The 24521-nt window shown below is 39.7% G+C and overlaps 1 protein-coding gene across 1 annotated transcript in view; it reads right to left on the reverse strand.

The window, feature by feature from the left end:
* Positions 1 to 7301: 7301 nt before the first annotated feature.
* Positions 7302 to 24521, reverse strand: part of LOC306981594 (NACHT, LRR and PYD domains-containing protein 3-like) — a gene marked incomplete at its 5' end in the record, with an annotated part of 34872 nt that continues 17652 nt past the window's right edge. The window contains 5 exons of the mRNA XM_079581203.1: positions 7302 to 7469; positions 8179 to 8352; positions 14398 to 14574; positions 17699 to 17872; positions 23701 to 23877. Of these exons, the coding sequence (XP_079437329.1) occupies positions 7460 to 7469; positions 8179 to 8352; positions 14398 to 14574; positions 17699 to 17872; positions 23701 to 23877 (712 nt within the window). The 3' untranslated portion in view covers positions 7302 to 7459. The remainder of the gene's footprint in view (positions 7470 to 8178; positions 8353 to 14397; positions 14575 to 17698; positions 17873 to 23700; positions 23878 to 24521) is intronic.

A 24521-nucleotide genomic window follows, 5' to 3' on the forward strand; every position in this document is an offset into this window, starting at 1 on the left:
GAGGGGAGGGGTTAAGGAGAGAGGGGAGGGGTTAAGGAGAGAGAGGGAGGGGTTAGAGAGAGAGAGGGAGGGGTTAGAGAGAGAGAGGGAGGGGTTAAGGAGAGAGGGGAGGGGTTAGAGAGAGAGGAGGAGGGGTTAGAGTTGTAATCTGTAAAGCAGTTTGTGATACCTTTCGGTATGAAAAGCGCTTTATAAATAAAGTTTGATTGATTGATTGATTATTTTGACCCAATAAGAAACAGATACTTCATTAGAATTTGACTCAAGTAGAAGGAAAAAGTACTGTGTAATAAAATCACTCTAAGAAGCACAATTTCTTCAAAGAGTGACTCAAGTACATGTACTCGAGTAAATGTAGCTGAGCACTACCCACCTCTGGGGCCAGGACTCCTCTGAAAAAGAGATTCTTCATCTCAGTGGGGCTTATCCTGGTTGACCTCTGACCCCCACCTGAAAACAGCACATTAGTTTCCAGCTTGGCTTTACCCAAATCTAAAAGCTTCTTGAAAAGTGTCAAAATAGCCACAAAAATGAGATGAGAAAAGTGATGAAAATGTGTAAAATGAATGTGATGAAAACGCAAGACAAAAAAGCAAAATAAACAAATAAATTAAAAAAGATTTAAAAAGTTAAAAAGGTTTGTATTAGTCGAAAAGCTTAGCTTTCAAATGAGGTGTTTCTCTGGCCTAGGCTGTAACCTTTTAGATTTGGGTAAAGCTTAACTTCACAAAACACACTTGGTTAAGGTGAGACTTGTTCTGTGTTTATTATTATTTGATGATACAGTTGATATAAATGATCAGGGGAAAGTGTGCTCTGTCTGTAAACTGATGGAACTGTAAATGCACCACACTAATAAAACTAATAAAAGCTGATGTAGATACGCTGACCAGCAGAGGGCGCACTATCACAGTGGATCCAGCCTGCAGCTGTTCCGCCTTCATACTGGTTTATCCTCATTTATACAAAATGTTCCTCGTTTATCCTGTTTCAACTCGTTTAACCTCTTTATCCTCATTCATCCTCTTTAACCTAATTATCCTCGTTTATCCTCTTTAACCTCATGTATCCTCATTAATCCTTATTTAACCTAATTTATCCTCTGTTACCTCTTTTATCGTCCTTTATCCTCATTTGTCCTCCTTTATCCTCATGTGTCCGCATTAAACCTCTTTTATCATCTTTAACCTAATTTATCCTCTTTATATTTGTTTATCCTCTTTACACTCGTTTATCCTCTTTAACCTCATTCATCCTGATTTAACCTCATTTATCATCTTTGACCTCTTTTATCCTCCTTCATCCTCATTTGTCCTCCTTTATCCTCATGTGTCCTCATTGAACCTCTTTTATCTTCTGTAGCCTCATTTATCCTCTTTATCCTCGTTTATCCTCTTTAACCTAAATAATCCTCATTTAACCTAATTTATCAATGTTTATCCTCCTTTCACCTCATTTATCTATATTCATCCTCTTTCACATCATGTATCCTCTTTAACCTCATGCAACCTCATTTATCCTTGTTTATCCTCTTTAACCTCATTCATCCTTATTTAACCTCATTTATCCTCGTTCACCTCATTTATCCTCGTATATCCTCTCTAACCTCATTCATCCTTATTTAACCTCATTTAGCCTCGTTCACCTCATTTATCCTCGTATATCCTCTTTAACCTCATTCATCCTTATTTAACCTCATTTATCCTCTTTCACCTCATTTATCCTCGTTTATCCTCATATGTCCTCATTGAACCTCTTTTATCTTCTGTAGCCTCATTTATCCTCTTTATCCTCGTTTATCCTCTTTAACCTTAATCATCTTCATTAAACCTAATTTATCCATATTCATCCTCTTTCACATCATTTATCCTCTTTAACCTCATGTAACCTCATTTGTCCTCATTTATCCTCGTTTATCCTGTTTAACCTCATTTATCCTCTTTCACCTCATTTATCCTTATTTAACCTCATTTATCCTCTTTAACCTTATTCATCCTTATTTAACCTCATTTTTCCTTTTTCACCTCATTAATCCTTATTTAACCTCATTTATCCTCGTTTATCCTGTTTAACCTCATTCATCCTTATTTAACCTCATTTATCCTCTTTCACCTCATTTATCCTTATTTAACCTCATATATCCTCTTTAACCTCATTCATCCTTATTTAACCTCATTATTCCTCTTTAACCTCCTTTGTCCTCCTTTATCCTCATATGTCCTCATTTAACCTCTTTTATCTTCTTTAACCTCATTTAGCTTTATAATTGTTTGTCCTCTTTACAGTCATTTATCCTCAATCATCCTTTTTAACATCAATTAACCACATTTTTCTTTGTCTTTTCCCTCATTAACCTCATTTATCCTTGTTTATCCTATTCATACTCTTTCATCCTCATTATCCTTTTTACCACATTTATCCTCTTTATTCTTGTTTATCCTCTTTACACTAGTTCATCCTCTTCATCCTAATTTATCCTCTTAATACTGGTTTACTGTGAAATGTGACCTCAGTACAAGATCAAACCAGCAGGTGGCGCACACAGCAAACCTTTTATAAAGTTATCTCTGAGGGGAGTTTAAAATCCTCTGACTTTTTATTTTTAGGGGAACACATTTTTCAGCCCTTTTGTTGAGTCTGGTGAAAGTTTCCATTCCAGCTCATCCTCATCACCAACATTATATTTTTCACAGGAGCTCCCCTAACAATGTGCTGATACAGGACCAGAGTACCAGGGTCACGCTGAATAAAAGACCCTGGTACTCCACTTCCACTGTGCTGATACAGGACCAGAGTACCAGGGTCGCTCTGGATAAAAGACCCTGGAACTCCACTTCTACTGTGCTGATACGGGACCAGAGTACCAGGGTCACTCTGAATAAAATGACCCTGGTACTCCACCTCCACTCTGCTGATACAGGACCAGAGTACCAGGGTCACTCTGAATAAAATAACCCTGGTGCTCCAAGTCCACTGTGCTGATACAGGATCAGAGTACCAGGGTCACTCTGAATAAAAAACCCTGGTACTCCACCTCCACTCTGCTGATACAGGACCAGAGTACCAGGGTCACTCTGAATAAAATGACCCTGGTACTCCACTTCCACTGTGCTGATACAGGACCAGAGTACCAGGGTCACTGAATAAAATGACCCTGGTAGTTCAAGTTCCAGAGTTTGGGTAAGAAAGAACCCTGACATGAAGGTTATTTTCTGACACCAAAACTCTTGAGCAGATGGAGCACCAGGGTCACTTACAGACACAAACCTGCTACTGCTGTTCCAGATATTTAAAAAAAAATAAAAAAAATAAAAAAAATAAAAAAAATAAAAAAAATAAAAAAATAAAAAAATAAAAAAAATAAAAAAATAAAAAAATAAAAAAATAAAAAAATAAATAAATAAATAAATAAATAAATAAAAAAATAAAAAATGTCAACCCACTTTTTGAGCCAACAGAACATATAAAGAATACTAAGTATGAATGCAAAAACATGAGTCTGGTGAAAGTTTCCAATCTAGCTCATCCCCATCACCAGCATTATATTTTTAAAAAAGTGCTACATCTCCAGGATTAGACACAGTTTTAGTAAATAAATACAAACAAAAATACATGAAAACAATCTAATATTCTCCCTGACATATTTATGCCCATATTTCTTGTATCAAGTTATTCCAATTTAAACCAATAGTAAAGAGATAATTAGGTTTCCTTTATCTGGCGCCTTTGTCTCCTGCTCCAAACACAAATGCCCCGCCCATGTCTGGGAACATTATATGACAAATAATTATATGACTGTATTGCCACAGAGCAGGGGTGGGCAAACTGAGGCCCGGGGGCCAAAAGCGGCCCCTTCAATCTGCTCCACCCAAAATACATGGCCGAAAATGGAGGAAAAGACCTATGTTTTCATTGACATGGACAATACTTCAATTTAACAGAAAAGTGATTTGAAATTTTGCCGTGAGTCCCTGACAAATATCATGCAAGTATGTATTATATTTCAGCCATTGTAATATGGATGTAAGAGTGAATTCAGCATTTCTACAGAGCTCTGTTGGTTTTCACCATGATCATTCGACTGACTGTCATGAACAAAAAAACATCTTTGACAAAATCCCACACTGACATATATTTTAATGTTCCCTAACTTTTACTTTATAATCAAGTTTAAGAACACTTTGAGGAAGAAGCTTGATTTGATCTTCATCTTCAAAATCCTCTGAATTTACACAGCACCATTTGTGGATGAGCCGCTTGAGTCAGAGGAGGAGACACTTTTTCAGTTTTTAGGTTTTGGACCAACAGCTGGCTCCCGTCTTCACAGACATTTTCAAAACCTTCCCGGAGTGCTGCTTTAAATCGTCCACCATCATCCCTGTTCCCAAGAAACCACGGATCACAGGACTTAATGACTACAGACAGGTGGCGCTGACGTCTGTGGTCATGAAGCCTTTTTAGTGCTTGGTCTTGCCCCACCTCAAGGACATTTGGTTTGGATTTTTTCTTCATCAACAAAATATGAAATACCGCTCATTGGCGTCAGAAGCATTTCGAAGGTGGGAGGGGGCACGTTTGAAAAGGGGAGGGGGCTATCCAAGCACCTGAGCCGCTGTTCTCCTGCAAGACCTGGTGCTTTATGAAACATTGAGTGAATTAGGCTCTTATTATGAGATGACGCTCATGTGATCATTTATTCAGCTTCAGTCTTTTCACTCCGACCATCGCAAACAAACATCTCTGCGCTTGTATCTTCACATTTCCCACAAATACAGACCAGAGTACCAGGGTCACTCTGAATAAAATACTGGTACTCCACGTCCACTGTGCTGATACAGGACCAGAGTACCAGGGTCACTCTGAATTAAAGGACCCTGGTACTCCACGTCCACTGTGCTGATACAGAACCAGAGTACCAGGGTCACTCTGAATAAAATAACCCTGGTGCTCCACGTTCCACTGTGCTGATACAGGACCAGAGTACCAGGGTCACTCTGAATTAAAGGACCCTGGTACTCCACTTCCACTGTGCTGATACAGGACCAGAGTACCAGGGTCACTCTGAATAAAATGACCCTGGTAGTTCAAGTTCCAGAGTTTGGGTAAGAAATAACCCTAACATGAAGGTTATTTTCTGATACCAAAACTCTTGAGCAGATGGAGCACCAGGGTCACTTACAGACACAAACCTGCTACTGCTGTTCGAGATACTTAAAAATAAATAAATAAATAAATAAAAAATATGTCAACCCACTTTTTGAGCCGACAGAACATATAAAGAATACTAAGTATGAATGCAAAAACATGAGTCTGGTGAAAGTTTCCAATCTAGCTCATCCCCATCACCAACATTATATTTAAAAAAAAGTGCTACATCTCCAGGATTAGACACAGTTTTAGTAAATAAATACACACAAAAATACATGCAAACAATCTAATATTCTCCCAATATCCTCACAAATACAGATCAAATTGAGTGAAAGGAGAAAGGAAGCAAACATTTACCTGTCAAATGAGTTGTTCTAATATTATTTGGCTAAGTTAGACCGGTTGAACACTCGTGCCAGCCCGGTGCAGTTTCCCCAAACTCACGCCACATCAGCTTCATCACCCGCTTTGTAAACACATCCAGAACATAAGTTCCTTACCTTAAAGTTACTGTCAGGCCTTTGTACTGATGAAGAAGGGAAACACGCTGTCAACCTGCCGAGGACCGTGAAGAGTCCTGCTCCTCCATGATAATCCGTGAAAAAGTCCGAAAACACAGTGCACTTGTGCTTTTGATAAGCCTCTTGTCTTCGTAGTTTAGCCGTTTTTCCCGGTTTACAGACCCATGTTTACATTTCAGCTGCTCTGAGGTGATGGTTGTGGAACCGCATACACTGGTTTTTCATTTTATTTTCACCTCTGGCTGGTCTTTTTTGAGACTTTTGTTAGTTTTTTCGTTGAGACACTTGTTCTTGTTTTTTATTAGTTCCTTCTCTGGTTAAATTTCATATACTATTTTTTTTTTTGCCGGTGATGACCCACGGTGTGCGTCACGTGACCGCGGTATGGCGGGAATCCGGTTACCGCCCCAGGCCTATTGAAGAGCAGCTGATTCACAGACTCTGATCTGACCAGAGCTCAAGAGATTCACTCAAGGACAAGTCCATAAAGGCTTTGAAATACAAGCATCAAGATCTTACAGTCAATGACACCGAATCCACCTGCACATCCACAGGCAAATGTGGTCCTAAAGTTTGGATTTCTTTTTTTTTCGCTCTCTTTTCTTCTTGTTGCAGATTGAAGTTCTAATTGGAGCCTCATTAATATCCAACCAAATAAAATGTGACTTTTAACCTTAAACCTGTCATGGGTCTGTATTAGTCCTGATCCTGTCATTACAGCTGTGTAACCTCTTACAGCCAAACGCATTTTCTCTAGTTCAGCTTCATCCAAATCTAGAGCTTCTCGACTCGAGCTTACAGCCTATTGCTGGGTTTCAGGTCACATCACAGCGTTCTAAAGAACTACAATATCATATAGAGGTAAAATTATTTTGTTTTTGTTTGGTCTTGTAGAGAGAGATCATGGACCCATTGACTGATATCAATGATCATTTTTCTAATGCATTTCATTTTCTTTTTAGATTCGACTGGTGAAAGTGTAATGCTGCTAATAGGAAAAACTGTCTCCGCCCCCACTGGGCCATGTGACATCAACACATTCTAGAACCTGAAAACAACCAATAGGCCAGGGGAACACCTCATTTGAAAGCTAAGACCCACAAAACTCATCTAAGCTTCTTGTCTTGTGTCTCGTCGTGTTTTCATCACATTTTTGTTGCTTTTTGACACGTTTCGAACACAGGTTTGTGGCTTTTAATCAGTCAAAAAACAAAATGTGTTGCTAAAAAATATCTAAGGAAACGTGACAAAAATGTGGCAAAAAACTGACAAAATAGAAACGAAAGCATGGTAAAAAATGATATATAGACACTAAGCTCTCAGGTCAAGAAGAAGAGAGGAAGTGTGCGCGGTTAAGCCGGGGGTTAAAGGGTTTTAACTGTGCGGAAATGACGTGACACATATTTAGTGGCTGAACCTTCAGACTCTTTTCCCAAACGACTCCACACTCTGACAGACTCACAAATACAAAATAAAAACAGTTACTTTATTGAGTATGTGGCAGTGAATAGGACTCATAGTCATGATAATTCACAATGAGTTTTTTGTTTCCATGTGAACACTTAAACATGTTGAAAATAAAGCAGCACAAAAGCTGCAGAGCTTCCCTTAGAGCTGAAACATAAAAGTGCACCTACAGCTCACAGTGAGTTTGCTCCTGAAGCTCTTCAGCTGCAGCTTCTCTCTTCAGGTTTATTCTGGATCAGACTCAGCAAAATTCTGAACAGAAAAGGAGCGTTCTCTCTGGACTCAGGCCGAGGCGTCGCCGCTGCTCGTCATCAGGACAGAGATCACAAATAACTGTTGAGAATCAGAAAACAGAAATATTTTATTCTCCGCTGCATTAGATCCACAAGAAATGCATTTAAATGAGACTGAAACACATCAAGGATCAAAGTCCATTTACACTGTAGACATTTTTATTTTCAATGTTCAGGTTTTGGGCCAGTCCTGTCTCTAATAAACAAACTTTCACCTGGAAACAAAGAAAAAACAACCTAATCTTCACAATAACATCATTAATTATTCACTGTTTCAATGTTTCTCACACATTTATTTAGAAATGTTCGTTTCATTTCCTCAAAATGGAGTTTTCTCCCATTTTGATGGAAACGTCTCCACTTTAGTCGCTCCAACAGACTCTGAACTTTGCAGACTTGGACTCAACTACATTTAGAAGGTTTTTTCACAGCAATTTTTACAGATTAATTGAGCTTTGGACCAAAAAACAAGGAGACATTTGACATTTTACAGGTTTTTCCTCTAATAAAAAGCTCATTATTAAACTAAACAAGCTCCAAAATCCTCCAAAGTTCAATATTACACAGAGAAACAAGGTCAATGTCTAAAGTAGTTTAAAAAGACTGAATAAAGTAAAATATCAGACCTCGGATCTTTAAAGCAAAGACTCAACGCTCTACAAAAATAAGTCGATATAAAGGAAACAGTGAATGAGCTCCTTCTGTGTGAACGGCTCCAGGTCAAACAGTCTCATAAAGTCAGTACTTACTGCAGTTTCTCCAGTCGACAGTGAGGGCTCTGTTTAAGCTCCTGGAGCTCCTTCACATCTGACTCACTCAGACCGTTACCAAGCAGGTTCAGCTCAGTGAGATGTGAGGGGTTGGACTTCAGAGCTGATGCCAGAGAGGAACAGCTGATCTCTGACAAACCACAGCTAATCAATCTGAATAAAGAATAAATGAAGAGGTTAAAGTCCAGGGTAAACTCAGATGAGGCTATAAACACAACAGAACAGTCTGAGAGTCTTGTCAACAACAGACACAGAGGTCGGTGTAAACTCTGTAGATTCTCAGACTGTTCCTTCACTCAGAGTCAGTCTGTTCAATATTTACAAAGAGAGGTTCAGTTTTTATTTAGTATTATAATGTTTCCAATCACAGCTTGATGTTTATTTGAGTCAGTTCTATATTGATGTGAAAGCGTGTGTTCAAAGGTTCCCTGTGGCCTGGTGTCTGCAGTGACAGGAGAATAGTTACTGTCCCTTTAAGGCCACACACGGCAGCTCAAAGTATTGTTTTTCACACAGTGGTGGAAGTGGAGATTTTTAGCTCGTTTCCTCCTTTAACATCTGAGTTTTCATGTCAGAAACTAAGATGTGAAGCATCGTACCCGTATGTTTATTCATGACGTTTTGTCTGGAGGAGCTGGAGATAACCCGGAAGTAACTCTAACATCGCGCTGCAAAAGCCGGGTTCCCTCACGCATTCATTCACAAATATTGGTATATTTTATATCCACGTGTCCTGAAGGCTCCACAGATGACGCTATAATCCAAATATGGGATTTTTCTTCATGAGAGACGTCCGGTACAGAAGAGCCCAGAAATGTGTTGAACAGGTTTCTGAACTTTAGGGCTGGTTTTCTCTAAAATAGGTTTTTGTTTCCTTTTTGCATTTATGTAACAAAATATCCTATACTTTTAATCATTTTATTTAGAGCAATTTGACATTCATTTTATCTTCCAAAATTCATCCAGTGTGGATGCTCAAAATGGAGTCGGCTTAAACAATAAGTTTATAAGTGCCGACCCCATGTTCAATTCACTACATTTACATAACATAATAATAATAATAATAATGCATTGGTTTTATATAGCGCTTTTCTGGACACTCAAAGACGCTTTACATTGCACTATTCGTTCACTCCATACTCGGTGGTGGTAAGCTACTATTGTAGCCACAGCTGCCCTGGGGTAGACTGACGGAAGCGAGGCAACCAGTCTGCGCCATCGGCCCCTCCGACCACCACCAACCACTCACTCACTCACTACATTCGCTAGGCTTCCTGGTGTTACCAAACGGTCTCCCATCCAAGTACCGACCAGGCCCTTCCCTGCTTAGCTTCCAAGGTCTGACGGGATTGGGCATTGCAAAGGCGGTATGGCCACATCATAGATCATAAGGTTTATATTGACTTTTGATTTCCGGAGCTGAACAGATACAGATTTAGTCGCTCCTACAGACTCCAAACTTGGACTTAATGTCGAAAGTCTTAATATCTAATTCCCAGTCTGATTTTTTTCAGCTCTGAATCCAAGAAAACACGGCAAAATCTGAGCTTCAGCGTTTAGGCTTTTCAGGTTTCTGATCAGCTACTCTTTATTTGATGAAATTTGGCTTCATATTCACAGAAAAAGATCAAAATTAGGAAATGGAAAAAAGCGGAGCTCTTATGAAGAATATGATGCGAAACGCGACGTCGTAACGCGGAAATACGCAAAGTCATGACTTTTCTTTCACATGTGGCAGTAACTGTAACAAATACAACATAACACAGACTCTCAGTCGTCCAGAGGCTCCTGGTTATAGTTCATGAACTTTGTGCAGCCGAGAGTGCGTTCTCTGCACAGACCAGTCAGAACGAAGCTGCACTGAGCGCACAGGCCAGGGGCGGATCAGAGAAGGGGGCTCAGTGGGCAGGGCCCCACATACAAACACACCCCAGCATTAAAAAAAAAAGTCTAATTCTGTCTCAGTCAGAGCAGAACAGCACAAAATGTAAGTTAATATACGTGTATTTCAATCTTGGTGAGGAGTAAAACCATTAAACACAATTATTGAACAAAAAAAAGCAAAAGGCATAAAGTTATAGTTTACTGTGATTAAATAAAACGGTCACATTCTATTTAATCACAATAAACTACCGCCCCGGGATCTCGCTAATGGTCGGTGCCTTTGTGGCTCTTCACAGGATCAAGGTTGAACATTTCGGCTCTTGGTCTCTGACTAGTTGGCCACCCCTGCACTAATGTATAAAAAAATACATTTAAATCTGGGTCTGTCCATTTTGAATTTGTCGCTAAAAACATCTGTGTCTTTGGCCATTTTTATTCACAAAATGACTTATTTTTTAATGAAAATAAAATGACAGAAAATCAGTGATACTTTTTCCCTCATATTCATGATATTAATATTCAGTTTCAATTGGATTTCTCTTAATTCAATTTTTTTTTTTTCATCCACCGTGTCTCGCCTTAAACCCTTAAGTTCCACCGTAACCGAGCACATTTTCTCCAGTTCAGCTTTACCCAAATCTAAAAGCATCTTGACCAGAGAGCTCACAGCCTATAGGCCAGAGGAACGCCTCATTTGAAAGCTAAGGCCTAAGTTCTTTACTATGTTTTCCTTATTTTTGTTCATCACAGTTTCTTTACACTAAAAACAATGCTGCAAAAACGCTACAAAAAGGCAACAAAAACAACTAAAACTTGACCACAGAAAAAAAGGAAGAAACGTTTAATGTTGCACGTCTCACCAAGAAAAAGTCCTAGTTTGTGAACCTGTTTACAAACAACGGCAATAAAAGTATTGATTCTGACTCTTATGTGCACAAATGCACAATGTGTGTTCTACTTTGAAAGAAAAATTAAATACACGTCTATAAGTAAAGAGCAAAAAGTAGGAAAGAGTTAACGGAGCCTAAGTAGCTCCCTGCTCAGCAGGAACTTGCACTGAAAAAATCATTCATTGTAAAAGTGAGGGATCAGACCTGACCGTTCTGTGTCTAAATTCTATCTCTAGCGTGTTCTTCATACATTCATGTTTAAACCTGACACAGAGACAGTGAACTTACATTAGAGTCTGCAGGCGACAGTCTGGGTTTTGAAGAAACACACACAGATGAGACACTCCTGAGTCAGACAGGTCTTTGTTATAACTCAGGCTCAGCTTAGTGAGATGTGAGGGGTTGGACTTCAGAGCTGAGGCCAGAGAAGAACAGCTGATCTCTGACAAACCACAGCGATACAATCTGAATAAAGAATAAATGAAGAGGTTAAAGTCCAGGGTAAACTCAGATGAGGCTATAAACACAACAGAACAGTCTGAGAGTCTTGTCAACAACAGACACAGAGGTCGGTGTAAACTCTGTAGATTCTCAGACTGTTCCTTCACTCAGAGTCAGTCTGTTCAATATTTACATCCCATAAAAAGAGAGGTTCAGTTTTTATTTAGTATTATAATGTTTCCAATCACAGCTTGATGTTTATTTGAGTCAGTTCTATATTGATGTGAAAGCGTGTGTTCAAAGGTTCCCTGTGGCCTGGTGTCTGCAGTGACAGGAGAATAGTTACTGTCCCTTTAAGGCCACACACGGCAGCTCAAAGTATTGTTTTTCACACAGTGGTGGAAGTGGAGATTTTTAGCTCGTTTCCTGCTTTAACATCTGAGTTTTCATGTCAGAAACTAAGATGTGAAGCATCGTATCCGTATGTTTATTTATGACGTTTTGTCTGGAGGAGCTGGAGATAACCCGGAAGTAACTCTAACATCGCGCTGAAAAAGCCGGGTTCCCTCACGCATTCATTCACAAATATTGGTATATTTTATATCCACGTGTCCTGAAGGCTCCACAGATGACGCTATAATCCAAATATGGGATTTTTCTTCATGAGAGACGTCCGGCACAGAAGAGCCCAGAAATGTGTTGAACAGGTTACTAAACTTTAGGGCTGGTTTTCTCTAGGTGAACGAAATATCCTCTTTTTTTATCTTTTTATTTTGAGCAATTTTACATTCATTTAATCTTCCAAAGTTCATACAGTGTGGATGCTCTAAATGGAGTCGCCTGAAACAATAAGTTTATAAGTGCCGAACCCATATTCAATTCACTACATTTACATAACATAATAGATTATAAGGTTTACATTGACTTTTGATTTCCTGAGCTGAACAGATACAGATTTAGTCGCTCCTATACAGACTCCAAACTTGGACTTAATGTTGAAAATTTTAATATATATTTCTCAGTCTGATTTTTTCAGCTTTTACAGATTTTTTCACTCATGATTAGCTCATTTAAATCCTTAACAAAATCCCCTCTTAAAAAATCTTAGTCACTGATGTATTAAAAAGTACATTTAAATCTGGGTCTGTCTTTGAATTTGGCGCTAAAAATATCTGTATTTTTGGCCATTTTTATTCACAAAATTACTTTTTTTTTAATGAAAACAAAATGACAGAAAATTAGCGATACATTTTCCCTCATATTTATGATATTAATGTTCAGTTCCAAATGGATTTCTCTTAATTCAATTTTTTTTCTTTTCATCTGCCGTGTCTCACCTTAAACTCTTAAGCTCCACCGAAACCGAGCATATTTTCTCCAGTTCAGCTTTAGACAAATCTAAAACCTTCTTAACCAGAGAGCTCACAGCCTATAGGCCAGAGTAATGCCTCATTTGAAAGCTAAGGCCTAAGTTCTTTACTATGTTTTCCCTGTTTTTGTTCATCAGTTTCTTAACACTAAAAAACAATGCTGCCAGAAAGTGCAAACCACAGAAAAAAAGGAAGAAGCTTAGAAGAGTACTTTAGGTCTTAGCTTTCAAATGAGGCCTGACTCTGGCCTATAGGCTGTGAGCTCTCAGGTAAAGAAGCTTTTAGATTTGGGTAAAGCTGAACTGGAGAAAGTGTGCTGGGTTAAGGCGGGGCTTAAGAGGTTCACAGCCCCTCCCTCTGCCTCTGGTCAGAGCGAGTCTCAGAAAGTGATGGGTGGAGTCGGTACAAAGAGCCGGCTCTTTTAAGTGAACGATGAGTTGCTTGTAATGAAGCTCCACATGCACCGCTCTGAGCTTCACTCGCCTCAGAGACAAAAGGAGAGAAAGGGAAGAGAATGGGGTCGAGGAGAGAGGAGCTGAACAATCTGCAGCTCAAATCAAGACCTCTACAAACTTCAAATCAATCCACAAGTAAACAATGTGTTCACACACAGCGATACGTCACAATGTGGGCCTTTTCCACGGAGCCCTTTACAAAAGCAGCAGTACAGGAGTCATGGCTAAAGCTTTGACTTCACTGATGTCTGGACTGTCAGTCCACAACCATCACTGAAGTCACTCTGCAGCTCACAGACTGAGCAGGAATGGGGCGGAGCTGACACTGGCAGCAGAGGGACTAGAGGAAACACTGGAAACACCAACTCAGGATTTAAAAAGTGCATTCATCAAACTAATACCAGGTATATTCAACTATAGTTCTGCCATCCACCAAACAACAATACAGACACTGTAAGACACAGCACAATAGCAAAGAAAAAAGAAAAACTAATGTTCTTTTTCATTTCTTTCTTTGTTGTTGTTTTGTTCAATGAGCAGAAGAATGGCTCATTTAACAAGCTACAAATGAAATGTCTGCTAAATGTGTGAAATTTAACTCCCCATAACATCACCCACGTCCTCGGTCTTGTTTGAGATGGAGCGCACGTGGTCTGTCCGCACATAGATCCACTGCTGTCACTTATTACTGTGTCACTTTTTACACAATATGTAAATCCAATCCCTTTGTTCTGTGTCAATTGTTATATTTACCTCTTATTAATTACATCTTATTTATTTTAATATTCTTATGCCTGCCCCTAAAGCCTTTATAGTTTAAAGTTTTATAGCTTATTTTTATCTAAACTCTGTTTTTTATGTTTTTATGTTTAATGTTGCACGTCAAAGTTGTGTTCTACTTTGAAAGAAAAAAAGAAAAGAAAGAAAGAAAGAAAAATTATATTATATTATAAGTTAAAAGCAAATAAGTAGGACAGAGGTAACGGAGCCCAAGTAACTCCCTGCTCAGCAGGAACTTGCACTGAAAAAAAAACTACAAGAAAAATCATTCATTGAAAAAGTGAGGGATCAGACCTGACCGTTCTGTGTCTAACTTCTATCTCTAGCGTGTTCTTCATATATTCATGTTTAAACCTGACACAGAGACAGTGAACTTACTTTAGAGTCTGCAGGCGACAGTCTGTGCTTTGGAGAAAACCACACAGATGAGACACTCCTGAGTCAGACAGGTCTTCGTTACCACTCAGGTCCAGCTCAGTGAGATGTGAGGGGTTGGACTTCAGAGCTGAGGCCAGAGAGGAACAGCTGATCTCTGACAAACCACAGCTACACAATCTGAATAAAGAATAAATGAAGAGGTTAAAGTCCAGGGTAAACTCAGATGAGGCTATAAACACAACAGAACAGTCTGAGAGTCTTGTCAACAACAGACACAGAGGTCGGTGTAAACTCTGTAGATTCTCAGACAGTTCCTTCACTCAGAGTCAGTCTGTTCAATATTTACATCCCATAAAAAAGACAGGTTCAGTTTTGTCTTTAGTCTTATAATGTTTCCAATCACAGCTTGATGTTTGTTTGAGTCAGTTCTATATTGATATGAAAGCGTGTGTTCAAAGGTTCCCTGTGGCCTGGTGTCTGCAGTGACAGGAGAATAGTTACTGTCCCTTTAAGGCCACACACGGCAGCTCAAAGTATTGTTTTTCACACAGTGGTGGAAGTGGAGATTTTTAGCTCGTTTCCTCCTTTAACATCTGAGTTTTCATGTCAGAAACTAAGATGTGAAGCATCGTACCCGTATGTTTATTCATGACGTTTTGTCTGGAGGAGCTGGAGATAAGCCGGAAGTAACTCTAACATCGCGCTGCAAAAGCCGGGTTCCCTCACGCATTCATTCACAAATATTAGTATATTTTATATCCACGTGTCCTGAAGGCTCCACAGATGACGCCATAATCCAAATATGGGATTTTTCTTCATGAGAGACGTCCGGTACAGAAGAGCCCAGAAATGTGTTGAACAGGTTAATGAACTTTAGGGCTGGTTTTCTCTAAATGAGGTTTTTGTTCCACTTTACATTTATGCAACAAAATATCATCTTTTTTTGTACCTTATTCATTTTGAGCAATTTTACATTCATTTCATCTTCCAAAACTCATACAGTGTGGATGCTCAAAATGGAGTCGGCTGAAACAATAAGTTTATAAGTGCTGACCTCATGTTCAATTCACTACATTTACATAACATTATAGATCATAAGGTTTACATTGACTTTTGATTTCCTGAGCTGAACAGATACAGATTTAGTCGCTCCTACAGACTCCAAACTTGGACTTAATGTTGGAAGTTTTAGTATCTAATTCCCAATCTGATTTTTTCAGCTTTGAATCCAAGAAAACAGGGCAAAATCTGAGTTGTTACAGGTTTTTTCACTCATGATTAGCTCATTTAAATCCTTAACAAAATCCCCTCTGAAAAAATCTGAGTCACTAATGTATAAAAAAATACATTTAAATCTGGGTCCGTCCATTTTGCATTTGTTGCTAAAAACATCTGTATTTTTGGCCATTTTTATTCACAAAATGACTTTTTTTTAATGAAAATAAAATGACAGAAAATGTGTGATAAATTTTCCCTCATATTTATGATGTTAATGTTCAGTTTCAATTGGATTCCTCTTGTTTCAGTTTTTTTTTCCTTTTCATATGCCGTGTCTCACCTTAAACTCTTAAGCTCCACCGTAACCGAGCACATTTTCTCCAGTTAAGCTTCACCCAAATCTAAAACCTTCTTAACCAGAGAGCTCACAGCCTATAGGCCAGAGCAATGCCTCATTTGAAAGCTAAGGCCTAAGTTCTTTACTGCATTTTCATTTTGCTCATCAGTTTCTTTACACTAAAAAACAATGCTGCCAGAACACTGCAAAAAAGCAACAAAAATAACTAAAACTTGACCACAGAAAAAAAGGAAGAAGCTTAGACGAGTACTTTAGGTCTTAGCTTTCAAATGAGGCCTTACTCTGGCCTATAGGCTGTGAGCTCTCAGGTCAAGAAGTTTTTAGATTTGGGTAAAGCTGAGCTGGAGAAAGTGTGCTGGGTTAAGGCGGGGCTTAAGAGGTTCACAGCCCCTCCCTCTGCCTCTGGTCAGAGCGAGTCTCAGAAAGTGATGGGTGGAGTCGGTACAAAGAGCCGGCTCTTTTAAGTGAACGATGAGTTGCTTGTAATGAAGCTCCACATGCACCGCTCTGAGCTTCACTCGCCTCAGAGACAAAAGGAGAGAAAGGGAAGAGAATGGGGTCGAGGAGAGAGGAGCTGCACAATCTGCAGCTCAAATCAAGATCTCTACAAACTTCAAATCAATCCACAAGTAAACAATGTGTTCACACACAGCGATACGTCACAATGTGGGCCTTTTCCACTGAGCCCTTTACAAAAGCAGCAGTACAGGAGTCATGGCTAAAGCTTTGACTTCACTGATGTCTGGAGTGTCAGTCCACAACCATCACTGAAGTCACTCTGCAGCTCACAGACTGAGCAGGAATGGGGCGGAGCTGACACTGGCAGCAGAGGGACTAGAGGAAACACTGGAAACACCAACTCAGGATTTAAAAAGTGCATTCATCAAACTAATACCAGGTATATTCAACTATAGTTCTGCCATCCACCAAACTACAACACAGACACTGTAAGACACAGCCCGATAGCAAAGAAAAAAGAAAATCTAATGTTCTTTTTCATTTCTTTCTTTGTTGTTGTTTTGTTCAGTGAGCAGAAGAATGGCTCATTTAACAAGCTACAAATGAAATTTCTGCTAAATGTGTGAAATTTAACTCCCCATAACATCACCCACGTCCTCGGTCTTGTTTGAGATGCAGCGCACGTGGTCTGTCCGCACATAGATCCACTGCTGTCACTTATCACTGTGTCACTTTATACACAATATGTAAATCCAATCCCTTTGTTCTATGTCAATTGTTATATTTACCTCTTATTAATTACATCTTATTTATTTTAATATTCTTATTCCTGCCCCTAAAGCCTTTATAGGTTAAAGTTTTATAGCTTATTTTTATCTAAACTCTGTTTTATATGTTTTTATGTTTAATGTTGCACGTCTCACCAAAAAAAATCCTAGTTTGTGAACCTGTTTACAAACAACGGCAATAAAAAGTATTGATTCTAATTCTTATGTGCACAAATACACAATGTGTGTTCTACTTTGAAAGAAAAATTATATTATATTATAAGTTAAAAGCAAAAAAGTAGGAAAGAGGTAACGGAGCCGAAGTAGCTCGCTGCTCAGGAGGAACTTGCACTGAAAAAAAAAAAAAAAACACTACACAGAATAATCAGTTCATTGAAAAAGTGAGGGATCAGACCTGACCGTTCTGTGTCTAACTTCTATCTCTAGCGTGTTCTTCATACATTCATGTTTAAACCTGACACAGAGACAGTGAACTTACTTCAGAGTCTGCAGGCGACAGTCTGGGCTTTGGAGAAAACCACACAGATGAGACACTCCTGAGTCAGACAGTTTGTTATCACCCATGTCCAGTTCAGTGAGATGTGAGGGGTTGGACTTCAGAGCTGAGGCCAGAGAGGAACAGCTGATCTCTGACAAACCACAGTGATACAATCTGAATAAAGAATAAATGAAGAGGTTAAAGTCCAGGGTAAACTCAGATGAGGCTATAAACACAACAGAACAGTCTGAGAGTCTTGTCAACAACAGACACAGAGGTCGGTGTAAACTCTGTAGATTCTCAGACAGTTCCTTCACTCAGAGTCAGTCTGTTCAATATTTACATCCCATAAAAAAGAAAGGTTCAGTTTTTATTTAGTCTTATAATGTTTCCAATCACAGCTTGATGTTTATTTGAGTCAGTTCTATATTGATGTGAAAGCGTGTGTTCAAAGGTTCCCTGTGGCCTGGTGTCTGCAGTGACAGGAGAATAGTTACTGTCCCTTTAAGGCCACACACGGCAGCTCAAAGTATCGGTTTTTCACACAGTGGTGGAAGTGGAGATTTTTAGCTCGTTTCCTGCTTTAACATCTGAGTTTTCATGTCAGAAACTAAGATGTGAAGCATCGTACCCGTATGTTTATTCATGACGTTTTGTCTGGAGGAGCTGGAGATAACCCGGAAGTAACTCTAACATCGCGCTGCAAAAGCCGGGTTCCCTCACGCATTCATTCACAAATATTGGTATATTTTATATCCACGTGTCCTGAAGGCTCCACAGATGACGCTATAATCCAAATATGGGATTTTTCTTCAAGAGAGACGTCCGGTACAGAAGAGCCCAGAAATGTGTTCAACAGGTTACTGAACTTTAGGGCTGGTTTTCTCTAAGTGAACGAAATATCCTCTTTTTATATCTTTTCATTTTGAGCAACTTTACATTCATTTCATCTTCCAAAACTCATACAGTGTGGATGCTCAAAATGGAGTCGGCTGAAACAATAAGTTTATAAGTGCCGACCCCATGTTCAATTCACTACATTTACATAACATAATAGATCATAAGGTTTACATTGACTTTGGATTTCCTGAGCTGAACAGATACAGATTTAGTCGCTCCTACAGACTCCAAACTTGGACTTAATGTTGTAAGTTTTAGTATCTAATTCCCAGTCTGATTTTTTCAGCTTTGAATCCAAAAAAACTAAATCTGAGTTTTTACAGATTTTTTCACTCATGATGAGCTCATTTAAATCCTGAACAAAATCCCCTCTGAAAAAATCTGAGTCACTAATGTATAAAAAAATACATTTAAATCTGGGTCCGTCCATTTTGCATTTGTCGCTAAAAACATCTGTATTTTTGGCCATTTTTATTCACAAAATGACTTATTTTTAAATTAAAACAAAATGACAGAAAAATAGCGATATATTTTCCCTACAATTTATGATGTTAATGTTCAGTTTCAATTTTATTCCTTGTTTCAGTTTTTTTCTTTTCATCTTCCGTGTCTCGCCTTAAACTCTTAAGCTCCACCGAAACCGAGCACATTTTCTCCAGTTCAGCTTTACCCAAATCTAAAAGCGTCTTGTCCAGAGAGCTCACAGTCTATAGACCAGAGCAAAGCCTCATTTGAAAGCTAAGGCCTAAGTTCTTTACTACGTTTTTCCTTATTTTTGTTCATCAGTTTCTTTACACTAAAAAACAATGCTGCCAAAACGCTACAAAAAAAGCAACAAAAACAACTAAAACTTGACCACAGAAAAAAAGGAAGAAGCTTAGACGAGCACTTTAGGGCCGTTTCTCAGTCTGTGTACTTGTGTGGACTTCTGTGCTCATGGACTCGTGAAACGTCATCACGCGCGGCCCAAGTCCTGTTCCAATTCAAAGTTCGCTTCTCAGCAAGTTCGCTGTAAATCCCCGGATGAGAACTTGCTCCGCCCGTTTTACCCAGGATGCATCAGAGGAGACTTGTGCGTCTCCGCCAGCTATATTTCCCACAATCCGTTTGGTTTTGAGCACGTGGCTCACCGCGAGCCCCCGCCTGCAGCGGCCCCTCCTCCTCAGCACCGAGCCCCTCCTCCTCACACCGAGCCCCTCCTCCTCACACCGAGCCCCTCCTCCTCACACCGAGCCCCTCCTCCTCACACCGAGCCCCTCCTCCTCACACCGAGCCCCTCCTCCTCAGCACCGAGCCCCTCCTCCTCAGCACTGAGCCCCTCCTCCTCACACCGAGCCCCTCCTCCTCACACCGAGCCCCTCCTCCTCAGCACCGAGCCCCTCCTCCTCACACCGAGCCCCTCCTCCTCACACCGAGCCCCTCCTCCTCACACCGAGCCCCTCCTCCTCACACCGAGCCCCTCCTCCTCAGCACTGAGCCCCTCCTCCTCACACCGAGCCTCCAGCTGAACTACAGCTGATCGCGCGCATGTAAATAAACGCGGAGATGTTCCCGGTTTAAGAGTCTTTTATCCTCAGAGACGTGTCTCCTGTTTAAGATGGTTTTCTGAGCAGAAGTTTGGAAACAACTCTGAACATGCTTCATTTTCTCAACGATCAGCAACAGTTTCATTTAAAGTCTTAACGTCATGAACAGGTCATTGAGGACAAATGCATTTTACTTGTACATTGTTTAATTAAGGGGGCGCTGCAGACACATCTTCATATGGGAACTTCAAAAACAGCTACATATTTTAAAGTCTAAATTGTTTGTTTGTTTTTTCAGAATAATTTGCAACCCCCAAACAAGTTCATATTTGACCTATTTGTTTTTTTATTATTATTGTTTCAGTTTGCACATCAGATTTTTTTTATCACTTTCCACATAGCGCCTTATTTATAGGCTATAATTGTAAAAAAAATAATGTGAAATTGTCTACAATGTAAACATTTATGTTTTATTATTGCAAAAGTGTATAATTTATGTCTTTAAAAACATGTTTCCACTTCGCCTGCAGTGTCACCCTTTTAATTTCATATGAGGTGATTTAATGTTCTAAAAGCTCACAGCCCTGTGTTCAGGAGCCACTTCCTGTGATGTCATCGAGTTCACTCGTTCCAAACGCTGAAAAAGCCGAGTTCACACTCGTGAACTCCTCAAGTCCGTTCTCCGAGTCTGCACCCGCAAGTCCGTACCCCGGAGTTCACGAGTACTGAGTATGCATACTGGGGATTGAGAAACGGCCTAGGTCTTAGCTTTCAAATGAGTTCTTACTCTGGCCTATAGGCTGTGAGCTCTCAGGTCAAGAAGCTTTTAGATTTGGGTAAAGCTGAGCTGGAGAAAGTGTGCTGGGTTAAGGCGGGGCTTAAGAGGTTCACAGCCCCTCCCTCTGCCTCTGGTCAGAGCGAGTCTCAGAAAGTGATGGGTGGAGTCGCTACAAAGAGCCGGCTCTTTTAAGTGAACGATGAGTTGCTTGTAATGAAGCTCCACATGCACCGCTCTGAGCTTCACTCGCCTCAGAGACAAAAGGAGAGAAAGGGAAGAGAATGGGGTCGAGGAGAGAGGAGCTGCACAATCTGCAGCTCAAATCAAGATCTCTACAAACTTCAAATCAATCCACAAGTAAACAATGTGTTCACACACAGCGATACGTCACAATGTGGGCCTTTTCCACTGAGCCCTTTACAGAAGCAGCAGTACAGGAGTCATGGCTAAAGCTTTGACTTCACTGATGTCTGGAGTGTCAGTCCACAACCATCACTGAAGTCACTCTGCAGCTCACAGACTGAGCAGGAATGGGGCGGAGCTGACACTGGCTGCAGAGGGACTAGAGGAGCCACTGGAAACACCAACTCAGGATTTAAAAAGTGCATTCATCAAACTAATACCAGGTATATTCAACTATAGTTCTGCCATCCATCAAACTACGACACAGACCCTGTAAGACACAGCACAATAGCAAAGGAAAAAGAAAATCTAATGTTCTTTTTCATTTCTTTCTTTGTTGTTGTTGCTTTGTTCAGTGAGCAGAAGAATGGCTCATTTAACCCTCGTGGGGCCTTCGCGGGTCTTTTTGACCCGCTGTCATGTTCCGGGCATTTGGATGCAAGGTGACACAAGGGGGCGCCCTTCCAACAAATGTGAGTTGACTTTCTTCAGAGTGAGACTTTAGGTCAGACACCATGAGTGACAGTAACATGAGGCTAAATACAGTGAGCTCTTTGTTTCCAGTAAAAAGACTGAGGCCTCATTGCTCTTCAGTCACAGACTGAGAAGTGAAGAAGGAAGTCATGGAGCTTCTGCTTTAGACAGAACTTCAGACTTCTGCTGCATGTAGGGGTCATATTACATCAAATCAAATGTTGTAATCTGTAAAGCAATTTGTGATACCTTTTGGTATGGAAAGCGCTTTATAAATAAAGTTTTATTGATTGTTTGATCATATCCTGAAACTCAAATCTGTAGTAAAAATATAATATATGGAAAATAATTACAATTACAAAAATGCTGTATCTAATAAAAAAGTGTTTTTATTTTTTTTTATTTACTCTCATTCTAAAAACGAAAACCCAAACAAACCCTAACCATTTGTATCTGCTGTAAAGTCATGTTTGACCCAGTTCCTCTGAGTCATGGTGTAGCAGGACTGATGTGGACAGATGTTACAGAAGAAGCTCATGAGGTTCATTTCTTCAACAGTTTCTATAGTAACTATTTTCTCCAAAGTAAAAGTAGATCTACTACAGTCCTGTCCACATCTGTCATGGTCCACCAGGACCCACCACGACTCAGAGGAACTGGGACAAACATGACTTTACAGCAGATACAAATGGTTTGGGTTTGTTTGGGGTTTTTTTTTTTAAATTTAGAATGAGAGTAAATAAAACTTTTTGATTAGATACATGATTTTCAAATATTTTTCTTTTTGTAATTGTAATAATTATTTCCTTATATTATGTTTTTACTACAGATTTGAGTTTCAGGATATGATCAATCAATCTTTATTTATAAAGCACTTTGCATACCGAAAGGTATCACAAAGCGGTTAACAGATTACAACATTTGATATGATGTAATATGACTCTTACATGCAGCAGAAGTCTGAAGTTCTGTCTAAAGCAGAAGCTCCATGACTTCCTTCTTCACTTCTCACTCTGTGACTGAAGAGCAATGAGGCCTCAGCCTTTTTACTGGAAACAAAGAGCTCACTGTGTTTAGTGTCATGTTACTGTCACTCATGGTGTCTGACCTAAAGTCTAAATCTGAAGAAAGTCAACTCACATTTACACTGAGAAGTTTGGAAGGGCGCCCCCTTGTGTCACCTTGCATCCAAATGCCCGGAACATGACAGCGGGTCAAAAAGACCCGCAAAGGCCCCACGAGGGTTAACAAGCTACAAATGAAATTTCTGCTATTTTTGTGAAATTTATTCCCTATAACATCACCCACGTCCTCGGTCTTGTTCGAGATGGAGCTCACGTGGTCTGTCCGCACATAGATCCACGGCTCTCACCTTATCACTGTGTCACTTTATACACAATATGTAAATCCAATCCCTTTGTTCTATGTCAATTGTTATATTTACCTCTTATTAATTACATCTTTTTTATTTTAATATTCTTATGCCTGCCCCTAAAGCCTTTATAGGTTAAAGTTTTATAGCTTATTTTTATCTAAACTCTGTGTCATATGTTTTTATGTTTAATGTTGCACGTCTCACCAAAAAAAATCCTAGTTTGTGAACCTGTTTACAAACAACGGCAATAAAAAGTATTGATTCTGATTCTTATGTGCACAAATGCACAATGTGTGTTCTACTTTGAAAGAAAAATTATATTATATTATAAGTTAAAAGCAAAAAAGTAGGAAAGAGGTAACGGAGCCGAAGTAGCTCGCTGCTCAGGAGGAAGTTGCACTGAAAAAAAAAAAAAAAAAACTACACAGAATTATCAGTTCATTGAAAAAGTGAGGGATCAGACCTGACCGTTCTGTGTCTAATTTCTATCTCTAGCGTGTTCTTCATACATTCATGTTTAAACCTGACACAGAGACAGTGAACTTACTTTAGAGTCTGCAGGCGACAGTCTGGGCTTTGGAGAAACACACACAGATGAGACACTCCTGAGTCAGACAGGTCTTTGTTATAACTCAGCTCCAGCTCAGTGAGATGTGAGGGGTTGGACTTCAGAGCTGAGGCCAGAGAGGAACAGCTGATCTCTGACAAACCACAGCTAATCAATCTGAATAAAGAATAAATGAAGAGGTTAAAGTCCAGGGTAAACTCAGATGAGGCTATAAACACAACAGAACAGTCTGAGAGTCTTGTCAACAACAGACACAGAGGTCGGTGTAAACTCTGTAGTTTCTCAGACTGTTCCTTCACTCAGACTCAGTCTGTTCAATATTTACATCCCATAAAAAAGAGAGGTTCAGTTTTTATTTAGTCTTATAATGTTTCCAATCACAGCTTGATGTTTATTTGAGTCAGTTCTATATTGATGTGAAAGCGTGTGTTCAAAGGTTCCCTGTGGCCTGGTGTCTGCAGTGACAGGAGAATAGTTACTGTCCCTTTAAGGCCACACACGGCAGCTCAAAGTATTGGTTTTTCACACAGTGGTGGAAGTGGAGATTTTTAGCTCGTTTCCTCCTTTAACATCTGAGTTTTCATGTCAGAAACTAAGATGTGAAGCATCGTACCCGTATGTTTATTTATGACGTTTTGTCTGGAGGAGCTGGAGATAACCCGGAAGTAACTCGAACATTGCGCTGCAAAAGCCGGGTTCCCTCACGCATTCATTCACACATATTGGTATATTTTATATCCATGTGTCCTGAAGGCTCCACAGATGACGCTATAATCCAAATATAGGAGTTTTCTTCATGA

The sequence above is a fragment of the Gobius niger genome (genome assembly GCF_951799975.1).
Source record: "Gobius niger genome assembly, chromosome: 22".
Classification (NCBI taxonomy): domain Eukaryota; kingdom Metazoa; phylum Chordata; class Actinopteri; order Gobiiformes; family Gobiidae; genus Gobius; species Gobius niger.